The 16,546-nt window shown below is 41.3% G+C and overlaps 1 protein-coding gene across 1 annotated transcript; it reads right to left on the bottom strand.

The window, feature by feature from the left end:
* Positions 7,502-9,620, bottom strand: LOC109224872. Its single transcript, XM_019389430.1, has 3 exons — positions 9,427-9,620; positions 8,762-9,055; positions 7,502-8,343 (listed from the first exon to the last, which is right to left on the bottom strand). Exons 1-3 carry the CDS (start codon positions 9,559-9,561, stop codon positions 7,720-7,722), a joined length of 1,053 nt encoding a protein of 350 aa, XP_019244975.1. The 5' UTR covers positions 9,562-9,620; the 3' UTR covers positions 7,502-7,719.

Raw genomic sequence — 16,546 nt, 5'->3', positions numbered from 1 at the left:
ATAATCGAGGTTTTATCAAACCGTCGAAGAGTCAGGCAAACACAATCTCATAAAACCTTAACGAGGGAAAAATAAAGCCTATACTAAAGGTCACATCGACCCAAAGCGTAAGAGTCATTGTTGCCAGCTCATACAAAAGGTCACATCGACCCAAAGCGTAAGAGCCATTGTCGCCAGCTCACACAAACGGTCACACCGACCCAAAGCGTAAGAGCCATTGTCGCCAGCTTGAAATTTAAAAACTTGAGGGTCGAATGAGCTCGAGCCGACACCCGACTCGGAGACTGGACCCAAAACAGTTGACCAAACAAGCCTAAGAGCACAAGCATAAGAGCTCGAACGCCGGCTTATACTAAAAGGTCGCATCGGCCAAGCGCGTAAGAGCGTACGGGCCAATAAGCCTCAGGGCCATACTATGAATCTAAGGATTCCTTCTAACTCAAAGACCAACTCATCTGGCTAAATTCAAGGCAAAAAGAAATGCAGAAGAAATAAAACCGCAAGGTTTCCTTTTATACACATATGCGAAAAAACACAAGCTCCATTTACAAACGTACTTTGAAAGTACTCTATACAGAATCAGAAAGTGAAATCTACGTCCCCTTTGGGGGATATGGCCCGTCGTCCTCATCTTCGCTATCCTCGGCGTCGGACAGAAGTAACCGAGCACCGCGTATTCTGCAATATTTTCTTCATTAATCACTCCAGATTCTTTCATTTCCATGTAAAGATCATTTCCTTCCCGAGTACGTTCACCCACTCCGCCAAATACGGATACGCCCCCGTGAGCTTTAGCAAGCGTTCGTCCGCCCTCGCCCGCTTCACCTCTTTCAAGAGGTCAAAGCCCCTGGCACCGATCTCCTCTAGGGTTTTCCTTCGAGACTTACACCGAGCATATTCCTTGCTTCTGTCCTCGCAGTCAAGAGTCCTTCTCAGCTCAGCTCAGCTCGAGCATCGGCAGCGTTCTTCAAATAGACCGCCACCTTCTGGTTAGCCTTAGTTTGGCTTATTACGGCTTCATCCCGGGCATCCACAACCTCGGCCTTTACCTTCAAAAGCTCAGACTCGAGCTTCGTAATCATATATGTTCGAATCGAGTTGTTATCACGAGCTAAGCGAAGTTGAACCTCAAAAGCAGAGGCTCTAGCCAGAGCACCCTTCCCCGCTGAAGCCTGAACCTCCGCCTGAGCCTTTAACTCATCAAACTCACGCTTGGCTCGGCCAGCTTCGTTCCGAAGGCGCTCCAGGTCCTCCGTCCTTTTCTGCAACTGAGATAAACGAAACATTGGCCTCAGGAGCTAGACGAAGGAACACACACTCACACGGAACAAAAACTACCTGCTCCTTCAGGTAGCTCTCATAATTCAAGCTCCGACTCGCCTCATACCGTAAGCGTGGCAACTCGACTTCCCTTTCGTCGCAAAGGAGCCTAAGGGATTTCTCCTCATCCAGAGCTTTTCGCAGCCTGGCCTCACGACGAAGCAGCTCGGACTTAAGCTTGTCAAAGGCCTGCAAAAGAAAACCCAATAAGGAAGGGAAGGCGCGAAACTCGAAAGGCCTGTGCCAAAACTCACCGCAGAGTGAAGCCGCAGGGCTTCCTCGAAGGTCGAGCGCGCATCTGCTAGTCTAGCTCCCTCAGCTCCGAAAGAATTGACCCCGGTCGGGGCACGGTCGCTCGGTGCATACGATCCCGGGTCTCGACTATCCCTCGAAGAACCTTCGACAGAAAAAGAAGACGGCAGCGGAGGAGAAACCGCCTTTCCAAAACCAAAAATCACGGGCGCAACAGGCTCAGTCAATACTTCCACTCCGGGCCCCCGGTCCGGGTTCGCCCCGCTCTGAGCGACGTCGTCCTGCAAAGGCATTTCTTGCTCATTGTTATCATTCTTTAGCCCAGAAGCTGGCAATCCTTCTCCTTCTCCGAGAGGGCACGGCCTCGCCTCAAGAAACTCCCCGATGCCTACAATAACAAGAGTCGGTATGCAAAAAGAGAAAGTGCTTTTCCAAATGAAAAAGGAGGGAACAAATCGCACAGCATGTACCATGATGTTTTGCTTCCCATCTACCCCGAGACAAAGCTCGCCACTTCCGCTCATCATAAGTCAAGTGAGTCACCAACTCCCGAGCCCAATCCGGCAGATCAGGGACCTTGCACGGCATCCATGAAATTGCTGCAGCAGAGGAAAGGAAGGCGCATTCATGGAAACCACCTTCACCATAACTAAAAAATTACGGAAGCACGAGTGTACCACTTACGTGTAAAATTCCATTCCTCAGGGAATGGCAAGAACTCCACGGGGATAATAACAGTCCGTACTCGGACGAATCGGCTCATCCGCTCCCGATCTCCGTCTTCTTCATCATCAACAACGAAAGGCGTGGTCGACCGACATCGTAAGGTTAGCAGACCTCGATGGTGAAAAGGCTGGTACAACCTGATAAGATGACTGAGCGTGAATTCAAGCCCTGACTTCTCCGCAAAGAACCTCATCATCAACACTATCCGCCAAAATGACGGGTGAATCTGCGCCAAGGTGGCCTGATACTTTCGACAGAAGCCAAGTTCAACCCTATCAAGGGGGCCCAGTGTAAAAGGATACGTGTACACATTCAAAAATCCCTTGACACGGTCCGTGATGTTCTCTTCCGGGGAAGGTATCTGCAGTACTACCTTTTCCCCCCATCCACAGTCTTTCCTCACCGACTCAAAGTGTCCCTCTCCTGTCAAAGAAGTAAACTTCAAGGTATGCTCCTGTTGACCCTGAGCATCGGGAGACCTTTCTGATGAGAAGTCCCCTTTCAAAGCAAAATGCCCCGAGGTAGGCCCGACTGGCATCAGCGGCGCTCCGCCAACAAGGCGATAACCGGAGGCGAAACTCTCTCCCCCTTGCCGGACGGATCCTGATATAGCAGTCATGACTATGAAAAAACTCGAGAATTGGCGCAGAAATTTGGGCAAGAGCATCAATACTGAAATGATGGAGGACCTAATGCAGGAAAAGAGGATAACTACTCAGAATGGCGGAACCTTCAAAAGGGCAAAGACGACCCTATATGTGGAAAAAGCGGTAACGATCCGCCTGCCTCAAATGCCGATTAAAAATACTGGCCAAAGCTTTAATCACTTTGGGAAGACATGCCGGCGGAATCGCCTCGGTCACTTCTTTACCATGTCGTACACTCGATGCTGCCATATGACCAAGCCTCGAGACCAGGCCTCGAGATGGTACCCGATCTCGAGGACCTCCATCAAAAGAAGATAGGCTCCAAGAAGCCATTAATACCAGTACAAGTCCTAAGATGGTACCCGATCTCGAGGACCTCCATCAAAAGAAGACAAGCTCCAAGAAGCCATTAATACCATTACAAGTCCTGAGATGGTACCCGATCTCGAGGACCTCCATCAAAAGAAGATAGGCTCCAAGAAGCCATTAATACCATTACAAGTCCTGAGATGGTACCCGATCTCGAGGACCTCCATCAAAAGAAGACAAACTCCAAGAAGCCATTGATATCATTACAAGTCTCGAGATGGTACCCGATCTCGAAGACCTCCATCAAAAGAAGACAGGCTCCAAGAAGCCATTAATATCACTGCAAATCCTGAGATGGTACCCGATCTCGAGGACCTCTCCCAAGAAGAAATTAAGCTCTAACATCAGCCGCTCATATATAAGCTTGACCTCGGGGTGGCACCCAACTTCGAGAATTTCAGCTGTTGCGAGTACGGATCGTCTACCCGATTCTCCGGACCTCGAATTACCTAAGCTCGAGCCAACTCCCACTCGAAGGCTACCGATAAAGCCTTAGGGCTATCTTTCGTCTTCAGATCAAACTATCTCTATTCTTAGACACCAGAGCAAACTCCCTCTCGAGGGGTATCGCGGGGTTTAAAAGAGCTGAGTTTCGTTCCGAAAGTTCGAAGCCTTACTCTTATCCAACTCGAAGTCAGGGGTCCCAGCGATCCAAGTTTATCGACCCTACCCGGGCTCGGTCCAAGGGCCGGCAAAAGATTCCACAAGGAATCGGATTAATCAGTCAAGAGCCGAAGAAATACTTGCACCCGGGCTCGACATTCGCACCGATCAGAAGAGTCACGCATTCAGATTCTTCGCAAATACAGGTAAAAGGAAATAAAGCATAATCAGAGACGAATTGAAGAAACATCTTTTCCATTAATAAACAACGGCTACAAAGCCCTCGAGGGGTCCTTACACATGATTACAAAGCCCACGAGGGGTCCTTACACAGAAACAAAGAAGCAAAAAGAAAATACATACAATGAAAGCCAAGAGTCTAATCTATCCTCGACGGCAGTATGTTCGAGCACCGCCTCCTCGGCAGCCTTGTCTCGACCTTCCAAAACGACATCTTCAAGGGAGATGATGAAGAAGAGGAAAGTGGTGCGGAAGAAGCAGAAAAAGATGAAGAAAAAGCCGTAGCTTGCCAAAGAGCAAAAGCTTTTACCAGGCCGAGGAAATCACGGCCCGGTAGAAGACTTGGCAACGGCCCTACTTGCACAACTACTTTGAGTCCACTTCTTGGGACATTGTTCCGTACAAGTTACCGGCCGATAGCGCCACTTCGCCCCACGGAAAGCAAAAGGGATGAAGTGCCACACCAGGCCGGGGTAGGGAGGTGAGCAGCGGTGTATAATCCAAACACCCTCCTGAGCAGTGGTGCAGAGTCCAAACATCTTCCTAAGTCGGAAGAAATCGGCCCCCATGTCTCATCGTCTCGAGCCAACGACGACAGCAATAACAACAACAACAACAACGGCTTAGCGCGATCCCGCTCGGTAAGGGAAAGCCCTGAAAAAAGGCCGTGGCCTAACTGATGAGAACGCCATCATGCAACCTTAAGGCCACGGGCCTCAAACATGGGAGATAACAATGGATGAGGATGAAGAAAATAAAGGAGTGGAAGGATATTGGAAGGCACTTGAATGAGGAAATGGTTCCAGGAGGTTTCCATTTATAGAGGGTGGCAGTGTAACCGACGGCACCATTAATGCCCTTGAAAGACGTATCAGCAGGCGCAATCAATGCGTTTTTTGGGAATCGAATCGACGGCGATAATTATCGCTTTGGAGAACAAGAATCGGCAATGTATTGAATGACACTGAAAAGATGAACCGACGGGACGCCTCAGTTATAGCAAAGGCCTACGTCATAAGTATGACATCATCGCGGGAAGTTCTGAGAGATGGATGTCAAAGTCGTTTCTTATCGTTCTACTCTAAGAAACGCGGGGACTATCTGTATACGGTAAAATCGGAGGGTCCAATTTTCGGCCATTACAACGCCTCGTGAGTAAAGGTTTCCAAAGGCCCGAGACTGCGGTCGAGATTTATCCCGAGGAGCCATCAGTGTCCAACCTCGAGGCAGCGCAAGTCAACGGTTATGGTAGAACAGTGGAAGTTCCCTAGGCGCACGACTAGGGCTGACAAAACCTAGAGGGCTAGCTCTAACCCGTATCAGGGCATTGAGTAGCTATACATGCCCCATATCTTTGTAATTAATGCTTTTGTACTATGTTCCCCCTCATATATAAAGGGGAATCCTTGTCATTTGTAGACATCTGATGCTCAATACCAAATACACAAGAACATTCTCTCAGCTCTCTAAAATATTCTCTTGATTTTACTACTTCATTTATTGCTTATATTTATTGTGTTCTATTTATTGTTCTTCATTTTTTGTTTATCATTGATCATAAAGGGTCATCATCATAGCTCTCATAACTGTTATCCCCCTCTCGACTGCCCCGAATCGGCCATCCAGCTCCACCCCGAGGCCTCACAATCGACAGCTCGAGACCCTCGATCTTAACTGTTTTGGTTCGACTATCATACCGTTTCTAAGCTATAATCCTGCTTTCTAACCTTTTACTTAGCATCCATCGCGTAAAAACTAGCATAAAAATAGATCGCGTATTTTTAGAACCTCATAATCAAATTTAATTGTTATTACCATTTTCAAGGTAAACACATGCTCAAATATATTGTTGCAATGAATTCGGAAGTGCAAAATCCAACTCGCGTTGAAGTTGCTACAGCACTTGTTCATAAATGTGGAGAGGCAGCTGCTATATCACAAGCAAACTCTGGCTTGCTCAGACCATCTCTATTGTACCACGTGGCGAATTTACGCCCACCATTGACCCTAAACACCATTGGAAATGCTAGTTCTTTCTTTAGCTGCACAATAACAGCAACAGAAGATGAGAAACAAGTGCCACAATTCGTTGCTCAAGTAAGGAAGGCTACACAACATCTTCAAGATTTGAAGGATAAGAATCCAAATCAGGTAGCCTCATATTCGCTTGAAAAATTCAAATCATTTGTAAACATTTCAAAGAGGAATTTATATGATATTTACGTATGCAGTAGCTTCTGCATACGTTGAGAGAAGTTGATATGTTGATGTTTCAGAGTAACAAGGAGCTCCTAAATTTCGCTTCTCCAGTTGTTCAGTCACCTGAATAAGTTAAAAGCCATCTTGCCAAGCTATTATATGTTATCTTCATATCATAAGTATTTTCTTATAATTCTTTTTATTTTGGAAAAGTTGAACAACTGTTGTCAATTCACTGGTCTACTTCAACTTACTTCTGCATTCTGTTGTACATGAAGCAAGCAATAATACTAGACCATCTTTGCTGCAGTGCAAGGGGATAGTCCCATTTTTATGAGCTGAAGAATTACTATGCTAGTTTCCCTCCTTTTTCCTTTTCTTTTTTCTCTTCATTTCTTTGTCAATTTAATCGGATTAGAGCAAGCTCACAAATAGGATCACAGATAATAGAAGAATGGAGGTTTTTTAGTGAGACTGATCAATGCTGAGTCGCGACCACTATCTTTCAACTCAGCTTGAGCTAACCGAGGACATGACCTTGGATAGAAGGGTGTGGAGGTTGAATATTAGGGTAGAAGGTTAGTAGGTAGTCGTGTGTTTCCCTTTGTCTTCCCTAGTTCGATAGTATTAGTACGGTACCCTTTTATACTTAGTTTGTTATTATCGCATTTCTTGTTCTGCTATTACTTGCCATCGGTACTTCCTTAGTTTGCTAACAGTACTTCTTCTCGTTTGATACCTTGGATTTAGTTTTCTAAATATATTGTCTTGCTATTACTTGCTATCGGTACCTCTTTCATATTCTCTGTTGCTATCTTCGATTTAGTTTTCTAATTATGTTATCTTGCTATTACTTGCTACCAGGGCTTCTTTAGCTGAGAGTCTATCGGAAACAGTCTCTCTACCCTTCCAGGGTGGGGGTAAGGCTGCGTACATCCTATCCTCCCCAGATCCCACTTTTGGGATTACACTGGGTTGTTTTTGTTGTTGTAGTCTCCTAATTGCAAGGTATATCATGAAGGTGAAATGATCTTTTACCAGTCAATTAATGTTAGATTGTAACAGAGGAGGAATCAACTTACCATCAAATACTGAACCATTCTGACATATAAACAAAATCATAAGAAGAAAACCAGTTTTGTGTATTTTGCCACAGGAAACACTCTCTCAAGTATCATTGTTACTCGTAAATAAATGTGTATGTATGTATGCATATATATACTGTCACCAACAAGAATAGTGCTCATCCTCTCCAAACTAATCATGGAACTTTGCCCTATGGGCTGCTAAAAATGTAAAGAACAAAATATATCAGCAGGCAACATGCGCAAAACTAATCATATAACACTAAAGATGCCAAGCATCAGCTAACTACACTAGCTGGTGAAAAGGAACAGGCATGAAGAGGAACCTTGTTACAAGCAACAATCTCACTGCAGTATCCAGCTCTAACTCCGTTAACTGCTAGTTGAACGTGCGCTGAAGTAGCATTTTTCGTCAGGACCAATTCACTCGCTGCAACTGCTTTGAGCCGTTGCCATTCTGCTCTAGACTCTATCACTTGGCCCAGAACAGATGCTGCAATGGTAAATGCCATAGCCGTTTTAGGCATCAACACAGATTTCCTCAGAATGCCTATGAATGGCACAGCTGCGTGTACTGCTGCAAACCATGACGGAGAAAACTTTTCAGTGTGTTCTCTCCATATGCCTAAAGGAACATTTGCCGCCATGCCCAAAACACCAATTACTAATACTTTTGCAGGCAGAGGTTGTGGTCGCAGGTTTTTCGCAAAGGCAGTCCGTGATAGAGCAGCACGACCAGCCACTATAGCAGGTGGACACTTGAGCTTCACACCAGGAGGGGGCTGAATAGACTTTGCTACAAGAGGAAGGACATTACTCATGGCACGGTATGACTTCGCAATAGGACAATTTCCATTATGCAACCACTCATTGCTTGGTGCTTCATGTTTTGAGTCTCCTCCCTGATAAAACAAACAAAGAAAGAAAAGGTTAGCAAGCAGTAAATATAAGTGAACTCTGCTTATGCTTTCACAGTATAAAAGGTTTGTTAAGGTAATCGACAATTATATTTCGTATTCCTAGATCTTTGTTACTACACGATGTGCCATTTGCTTCCGTTGTCTTATTTCCTTGCGATAGTTATTATTCGTTTATTGTGTCCTTTTCACTGTTCTTGAGCTGAGGGTCTATCGGAAATATACTCTCTTCCTTCATAAGGAAGGGTTAAGGTCAGCGTAAACATTACCCTCCCCAGACCCCACGTGTGGGATTTCACTGGGTCTGTTGTTGCTGTTGTTAAGTTAAAAAGAACTTCAGCCATTTTAACAGCTAAGAAAGCATGCCAGATGCAGAATAAAGACATAATTAATGGTATTGGACCTGTGATGAAGATTCTCTTTTAGATGATTTGGAGTTCTTCTTTTGGTTTTTCCACTTCTCCGAGAATGAATCAAAACCAAAAGGTCCTCCTGCTCCAAAAGCTGAGAGGCTTATGGTAGCTGCCTTTGCCGCCAACGGGTTGAACTGAGACGGTGCAGGTTCAGAATCTGGTTTCTCATTGCTAATCGACAGTGTCCCTGAAAGTGGAACTACACGGTTCTGCCCATGGAAAAGCCTGAATGCGATGTCAAAGTTAGGACCATCCTCAAAGATAGGACCTTTAGCTCCACATACCTGATTCAAGTGCAAGCACAAAAATGAGAAAGACTTCACTTCAATTTTAGTATGACCAAGACATCGTCACACCACCAGCTATTGGTGGCAGAGGCGGAGCTAGAATTTGAAGTTTATAGGTTCTAAACATGCCGCCAAACCCATAGCTCGTTATAGTTACTGGGTTCATAATTGAATATTTACACATTTTATGAATTCCCTGATACAAATATAGGGCTTAAGCAAAAGCTATTGGGTTCATCCGAACCCGTAACTTATACTCTCCCTCCGCCCCTGATCGGTGGCAGAGAAAAATGAGAGGCCTTAACAGGATAAATTCATTAATATGCAAGAAAAATTTATTCTGCAGAAGTGAACAATTAACAACTTACTGGAATGGAGAAAGCAACTGAGCTTGAGAAGGAAAAATTAGTCGGCTCATTGATATTCCTCAAAAATGGGCAACTAACAATGTCTTGCTTGAAATTTGAAGTGTCATCACTTGTATTCCTAAAGAAAAACTCCATTTTACAACAAGAAGAAAAACTCTATATTTGTAAGGTATAGATTCAAGCATATATATATATATATATATATATATATATATATATATATATATATATATGTCTTAGAACCAGAATATTATGAGGTCCAAGTTCAAGTACACATATTTTTTACAAACAAAAATGTTTGAACAAGTAGCTTTGAATTTAGACAATGTCTAATAACTGGTTTAATAGGTATTATTAGCCTAACTATTGAAAAAAAAGCTCATAAGGTTTGTTTAAGCAAACCTAATGTTGGAAATTAATAGGCATCAGAAAAGGAAGTATCCCTTATTTTTATTACTTACTAATTGTTTAATATTTTCCCTTAAACTTAAAATAATCAAACTAGCCGTCAGAGCAACATTTATATATACATGATATTTCGGAGAACTAAATACTGATTTCTTTAATTCCTTCATCTTTCCTTCTATCTCTTCTATTAAGCAAAATTCATTAATCAACAACAAACAGGATTAATACCCACTTGTCAAATTCGACCAACAACCTAAATCAAGTAACAAACAAACTGAAATTACCTAAACAATTAAAATGTTGATACATAGAATGATAGAAATAAAATAATATAGTGAATTTGAAAAGCAAATGTACCTCAGGACAAATAGTAGTATGAAAAAACAGAAGAAAAGATCTTAAAAAGAAAGAGAGAGATGTGTGTAGATGAGAAAGAAGAAGAGAAGAGGAGAAGAGAGTAAGAGCAATATGACGCTGTGTTGACCACACGCCAAATAAGAACATCTCTTCGCGCGCTTTTCTTGACGAAAGAATAAGTAATCCCTTAATCATACTTTTGTTGAAAATTAAAAATTAGTGGGGTCAAATAATAAAAAGGGAAAAATTCCATTTGCTCATCTCCTCTAAAACTATTCAATTTCCATTCATTATACCTTTGCTAGTCTTTTATTTGATCTTCATTTGTAAAGTATATTTAACAGCTTGTTTGGATGGTTGTTCCCGTTGTATCGTATTGTGTTGTTATTTAAAAATAATGTTTGTTTTGATTGTTTCATTAAAATTGATTGTATTGTATTGTTAAATTCATTGTTCCGGAACAATGAAAAGTCTCTTTTTCTGAAACAACTGATTTGGTGTGGTGGGATTGTTTCCTATTTTTCTTTCCAATTATGCCCTAACTTATTACTCCACAATTCTATTTTACCATTTAGCCTTTTTTGCTATTTTAACTCCAAATATCCAACCTATGACCTACTTTATTTTTTTTACAACTTCTGCCGCCAACGTTAAAGTGTTTTGACGCCTTCTGTTTTATTTTTTCTCCTAATTTGCTTTTAACTCAATTCTAATTAGTTGTGCTCCTTTGTTTTGCCTTCTTCTATCTCGCTCGTTTGTTCTGCTTTCTTAAGGTATTTTGCCTTCTTCTGTTTTGTTTTTTAAAAATATTTTTATGCATAATTTTTGATAAATTTAATATTTAAACATTGAGGGTATTTTAGTAAACTTATCAGTTACAGTACAGTACGATACAGTCAAACTAAACAGCAAAATATTATTTAACAATAACAAACAATACAATCTATCCAAACATTGTATTCATAAAACGATACGATACAATACAATACAATACATTATAAAACGATGAGGAACAATGATCCAAACAGAGTGTAAGAAAATTATTAAATTTACCCCTCTACTTTTTATTATAGTTTAAAACAACCTCATCACGCATTAAGTTGGAGCTATCTCGGTGCTGTTGAAGGTATGAATGAACACTTTACCCTAATTGGTTGGGGGTGGGCGGGAGCTTGATAATTGTTTAGTCCTTCAAAAGTTAGACTGTCATAAACCCGACACTATTTTATTTAGGCGAAATATATAAAGCGCCCCTTTAAGTTGTCCTCAACGATCATTTGAACACCTTAACTTGCATATGACCAGACAGACACTTCTATTTAACACATGCGTGTCTCGTGAACACTCGAGTTCAACAAGCCTCATGTGTGAGTTACACTCGCTGATGACATATCAATCTGATAAATTATTGAATGACATATGTATTTCTTAAATAGAATATACTTCCTCCGTTCCAGTTTATGTGAACCTATTTCCTTTTTGGTTTGTTCCAAAAAGAATAACCCCTTTCTAAATTTGGATACAATTTAGTTTAAACTTACAATTCTATCTTTAATGAGAAGCTTTTATAACCACACAAATACTTTGGGCCCCTTTTTAACTTATTTAGGACCACAAATTCCAAAAGTCTTCATGTTTTCTTAAACTTCGTGCCCAGTCAAACATGTTCACATAAATTGGAACTGAGGGAGTAGTCAATATTAAGAAATGGTTGTAATTTTCAATTAAAAAATAAGAAAAAGACCCTACTTTCCCACATCAGACCTTAAACCACCATAAAATAACCCAAAAAGTCATAAAACCTACTTTGTTTAACACCATGGACGTTGGATACCATGGACGTTGCAGCTCCCTCTTTATACAATTAACGAATGTTGCACCTTTCACGGTAGCTTTCTCAAGTTAGATGTTAAAACAGGCAAAATTCTATGGAAGACCTTCTTGCTGCCGGACAACGGTGGAAAACTCGGCGAATACGCCGGAGCCGCCGTATGGGGAAGCAACCCTTCCATCGATATCTGGCGGAACCACGTCTACATTGCCACCGAAAACCTCTACTCCGTGCCTAAACACATCGAGGAATGCCAAAAGGAGCAGAATAAACAAAACTAGACGAATCCGACCCGACCCGACAAGTGCATTGAACCCGAGAACCACTTCCACTCGATTGAAATTCGAAGGTTTTAGATGGGTTCTTTTTTGTTTTTCATATTTGGGGTCAATAAGGGAAATTCAAGGAAGTGTTAGTGGTTATGTGGTGGTGTAATAGTGGAGATTTATTGTTTTTGAATTTGCTTAATGACGGACGGTGATTGTGGTGGTGGTGAAAATTTTTGTTTTTTTTTTCCTGTCATGGAGGGTGAAGATGGAGAAGATAATTTGGGACAATGGCACAAGATGGAGGAGAAAATTGGAGGAGGTGGTGGGGTCCACATTAATTTTAGGGGAAAAAAAGATAAACCTAATTTTAAAGATCTTCACGCGCTTAGATTTAAGTGTAACACACAAAATTTGCCATGCCAGCGTAAGGGGTTTAAGAGAATATATTTCTACCAAGTAGAGGTGTCTGTCTGATCATATGGCAAGTTAATGTGTTCAAATGATCGTTGGGGACAACTTAAAGGGGCGCTTTATGTATTTCGCCTTTTATTTACTTTCTCAACCGAGGAGCTGGCAAAAAGTAAAATTCTCTAATTGATGGGTGCAACCTACTCAGCCCTGTCCGCACCCTATCTCCTCCTTCAAACCCTTGCTCCCCCACCACAAGTCCCCAACAGCCATTGACACCCGGACCCAGCACCCCCTTCTCCCCCACCCTTGACCCCATAGGCCTACCCCAACACCTCCACCCCCACCCCCTCCAGGGGCGGAGCTAGAGAGCTGAGTGCGGGTTCGGCGGAACCCAATAACTTTGGTTCGAACCATGTATTTATTTTAAAAAATTTATTGAATATGTATAAATTATTATTTTAGAACCCAGTAACGTAAAACAATTAAATAATTGCACTTGATGTTTGTACAAGACCAAGTAATTTAATGTAAGTTGTTACAAACTAAATATTATACTATCCCGTTGATATTATTAATCTTGATAATGCAAAGCCAAAGATTTTATTGAGGTCCCTTTTCGTTCTTTACTTCTTTGTCTTTTGTGAAAGACAAAGTGTCCTCATTGGTTATGGAACATTGGGGAGCGATCGGTATCAACGATTTGCACCCAGTCGGGCCAAAATCGCTTCAAGGCAGTGGCTTGCCACGACACAATATTTATCGATAAGTTGTTCTTGTTTCCGTTTTTTCCTTGTCAATATTATCTACTCATTTTCTTACCATCTCTTCGCCACAATTACGTGTTAAATGTAAGTACGAAAGACGTATAAATTTTTATAGCATAAAACTTTCTTGTAGTTGTGTAGTATAGTTATTCCTAGTTCCTTTTTTTTTATCTGGTCTAGAAAAAATATTATCTTTACACAATTTATTTTTAAACTTCTCATCTTATTCTTAATAAAATAATTTATAGCAATATAAATGCCTAGACCAAAAAATTTGAATTTTTTCTTTCTTAAATTTTATGCTCAGTCAAAACAGAGGATGTATATGAACTTGTTGGTCGTAAAAGCTAATTATATGTAGTCGACAATTTCGTTTACCTTTAAAATTCCAAATATTTGTTTATTTAACTTATTATTATTTTTTACTACTTTTCTAGTACCGCAAATATAAGGTAAAATCAGATTTCATATCTTAACCTTTTTTCTCTCAAACATCATCTTATAATACAAAATAAAGAGAAAAATAAAAGAAATGAAAGTACGATAATTTTACTATTTTACTTTCTTATTATCATAAGATATGTCATGGGCGGCTTTCCAGCCATGCCCCATGACCCCTTGGGCGCGCCCCGTGGCGTCCTAGCAAACCTCCCAATGCCTAGCGCCACGGACGGCCCCGTGGTCTTGGCCGCGCCAAGTGACAAGCGCGCAGGTGCCTCTGTCGCCCCACCGATATCCCTCGCGAGCGCCAAGCCGCAGGCAGAAGCCAGCAGCGCCGCGCGCGCAGACAACGCCGCGCGCGCAGACCGTGATGCCAAAGACACTGCTGCTGACAACGGACCTGCTGCTGCCTTATAGAAAACTAAGTCATTTTCATTGTAAATATAGAGTAGTTTTATTTCATGCACTTCCATTATGTTTCTCTAGCTTAGTCAAGTCTACTCCTGTAACTTTGGTTTATTTTTTTTAAGTACTATTAGGGGGGATCAAGCAATCAAAACTTTCTAGCAAGCAAGCAATTCTCTGTACCGGTGTCTCTCCCCCTCGACACCGCGTTGCTTTTCTGTAATAGCTTTCATTAATGCAATCAAGCTTTCTTTCATTCTGAATTCTCATTTCTGTTCTCTCAATTGCTCTTGACATTGGTTTTCCCGTACGGCACTGACAATCTCGTCTAGCGTACGGAGGGGACCTCAGTTGGCGGACAGCAACTGGACTGACATCAGTTGCCTAGCCGTACGTCGCCCTTCCAAGGAATCTCAGGAAGGCGCCGCGTATCATAAATTATACACTTTATCTATTATTTCTTAAGGGGTGTGCAAAGTAAGCAGTGGACAAGTAAAAGTGAACGGAGAGAGGATATATTAAACATTACTAACCTTCAAATGTTTCTTTTTCCGGCGATGCAAAATTTCTTTTTTTTTTTGGGTTAAACTGGATGCATATTATAAAGCAACTACAACTACCCGTTAGGGGTTACAGACGGATTGCTTGCGGGTGGATATATCAAATCCCCCACTACCTGGCTATCGTTAATAATATTACAATCCATAATTTGTCTTTTAAAAACAGTTCCTGCAATATCTACCCAAAAGACATGCCGGACAAACACGGGAGGAACTGCTGTTACAAAAATGTCTTCAAAAAAGTTCTTGTTAGTGCCTTCCTTTGCCAGTAGATCAGCAACTCTGTTGGTCTCCCTGTAGATGTGCTTCACCACCACGGCGCCTAGTCTTTGAATGATTGACATGCATTCATGAATAATTGAGTCAAAAAGGAGGTTCCCATTGATTAGCATTCTAATTACCTCTGTTGAATCAATGTTTATTTCCAATGGTGTTAACTGTCTTTCTTCTGCAAGTTGCAGCCCTTTCAGAATGGCTAGCAATTTTGCATGAGTGTTAGTGGTGTACTGGATGGAACCCATGTAGTCTAGTACCCAATTTCCACTTGCATTTCTGAAGACTCCCAGTCATCCCCTTCCAGGATTTCCTGTTGCAGCTCCCATCGGTGTGAGCTAGTAAGTGTTGGTTTTTGGTGGCTCCCCTTTTTACCTAGATACTTTTTTTAGTTTTGGGTGCTTTATTCAACATAATGGTAACATATTCAGTTGCCTTAATTATAGCACTTTTTGAGTCCACTCTTTCCTTTCTGTTATTGAAAATATAAGCATATAAAATTTAAAGATTGTGTTCAGTTCGAGAAAAAACAAGTACATAATTTGATAACATAATATTACCTCCTCGATTTTGAAGGTGCGAGATTTCAAATTAAGAAACTTAAAAACAAGAATGAATATCAGAGTATGTATGTTCAATGTATTATCGTACATGTATTCGACCGGTCGATAATGAAATTACAGTCAGATTTCTCTATAACAGTATCCCTATATAATAAACCCTCGCTATAAAAGCCAAGCTTTTACGGAACGAATTTTTATATTATGTTATAATATATGTTCGTTATAACAACACTTCGCTATAACATCCAAAAATATTCGGAACAAACGAGTCTATTATAGAGAGAATTGATTGTAAATGTTAATAAATCCAACATCATAAATGAGAGAATTTGTGGTGACAAAATCTGCATTTAAGACATGTACGAGATACTACATTTATTTTTGTGTATTTATTTTGAAGGTGACAGATGTATGGTCCCTATGTCCATCGAAGCATCTTGGCTGTCCTAAAAAAAATGGAGTATTACTAATACCAGCCAGACATTGCACAACATAACAAAATTTAATTTATTCGACAATACAAGCAATCAACTATTCAAAAAAAAAGAAGAAAGGACTCAATCACATAAATCTTTTAGACATGTTTTTTTGTTCTTTTGTATAATCAGCTGCTTCCCGTCACATTGATTCGATTAATTTAAATTCATATTAGTGTATGACTGCTAAGAAAAAGCGCTTCATATTAAAATTTGTACCCAAAATCCCTAGTAAAGAACCCTCGGGGGTTGGCCTGGTGGCAATTGACTTGAGTCTTGGGGTTTGCTCCCTTTCAAGGTCTCAAGTTCGAAACCCACTGGGTGCAAACAATTTCTGAGGGCAATCGAACTGGGTAAAACCT

This window comes from Nicotiana attenuata, chromosome 4 (genome assembly GCF_001879085.1).
Source record: "Nicotiana attenuata strain UT chromosome 4, NIATTr2, whole genome shotgun sequence".
Lineage (NCBI taxonomy): Eukaryota > Viridiplantae > Streptophyta > Magnoliopsida > Solanales > Solanaceae > Nicotiana > Nicotiana attenuata.
The sequence above is the reverse complement of the archived record's forward strand: the minus strand, read 5'-3'. Positions and strand labels throughout refer to the sequence as shown.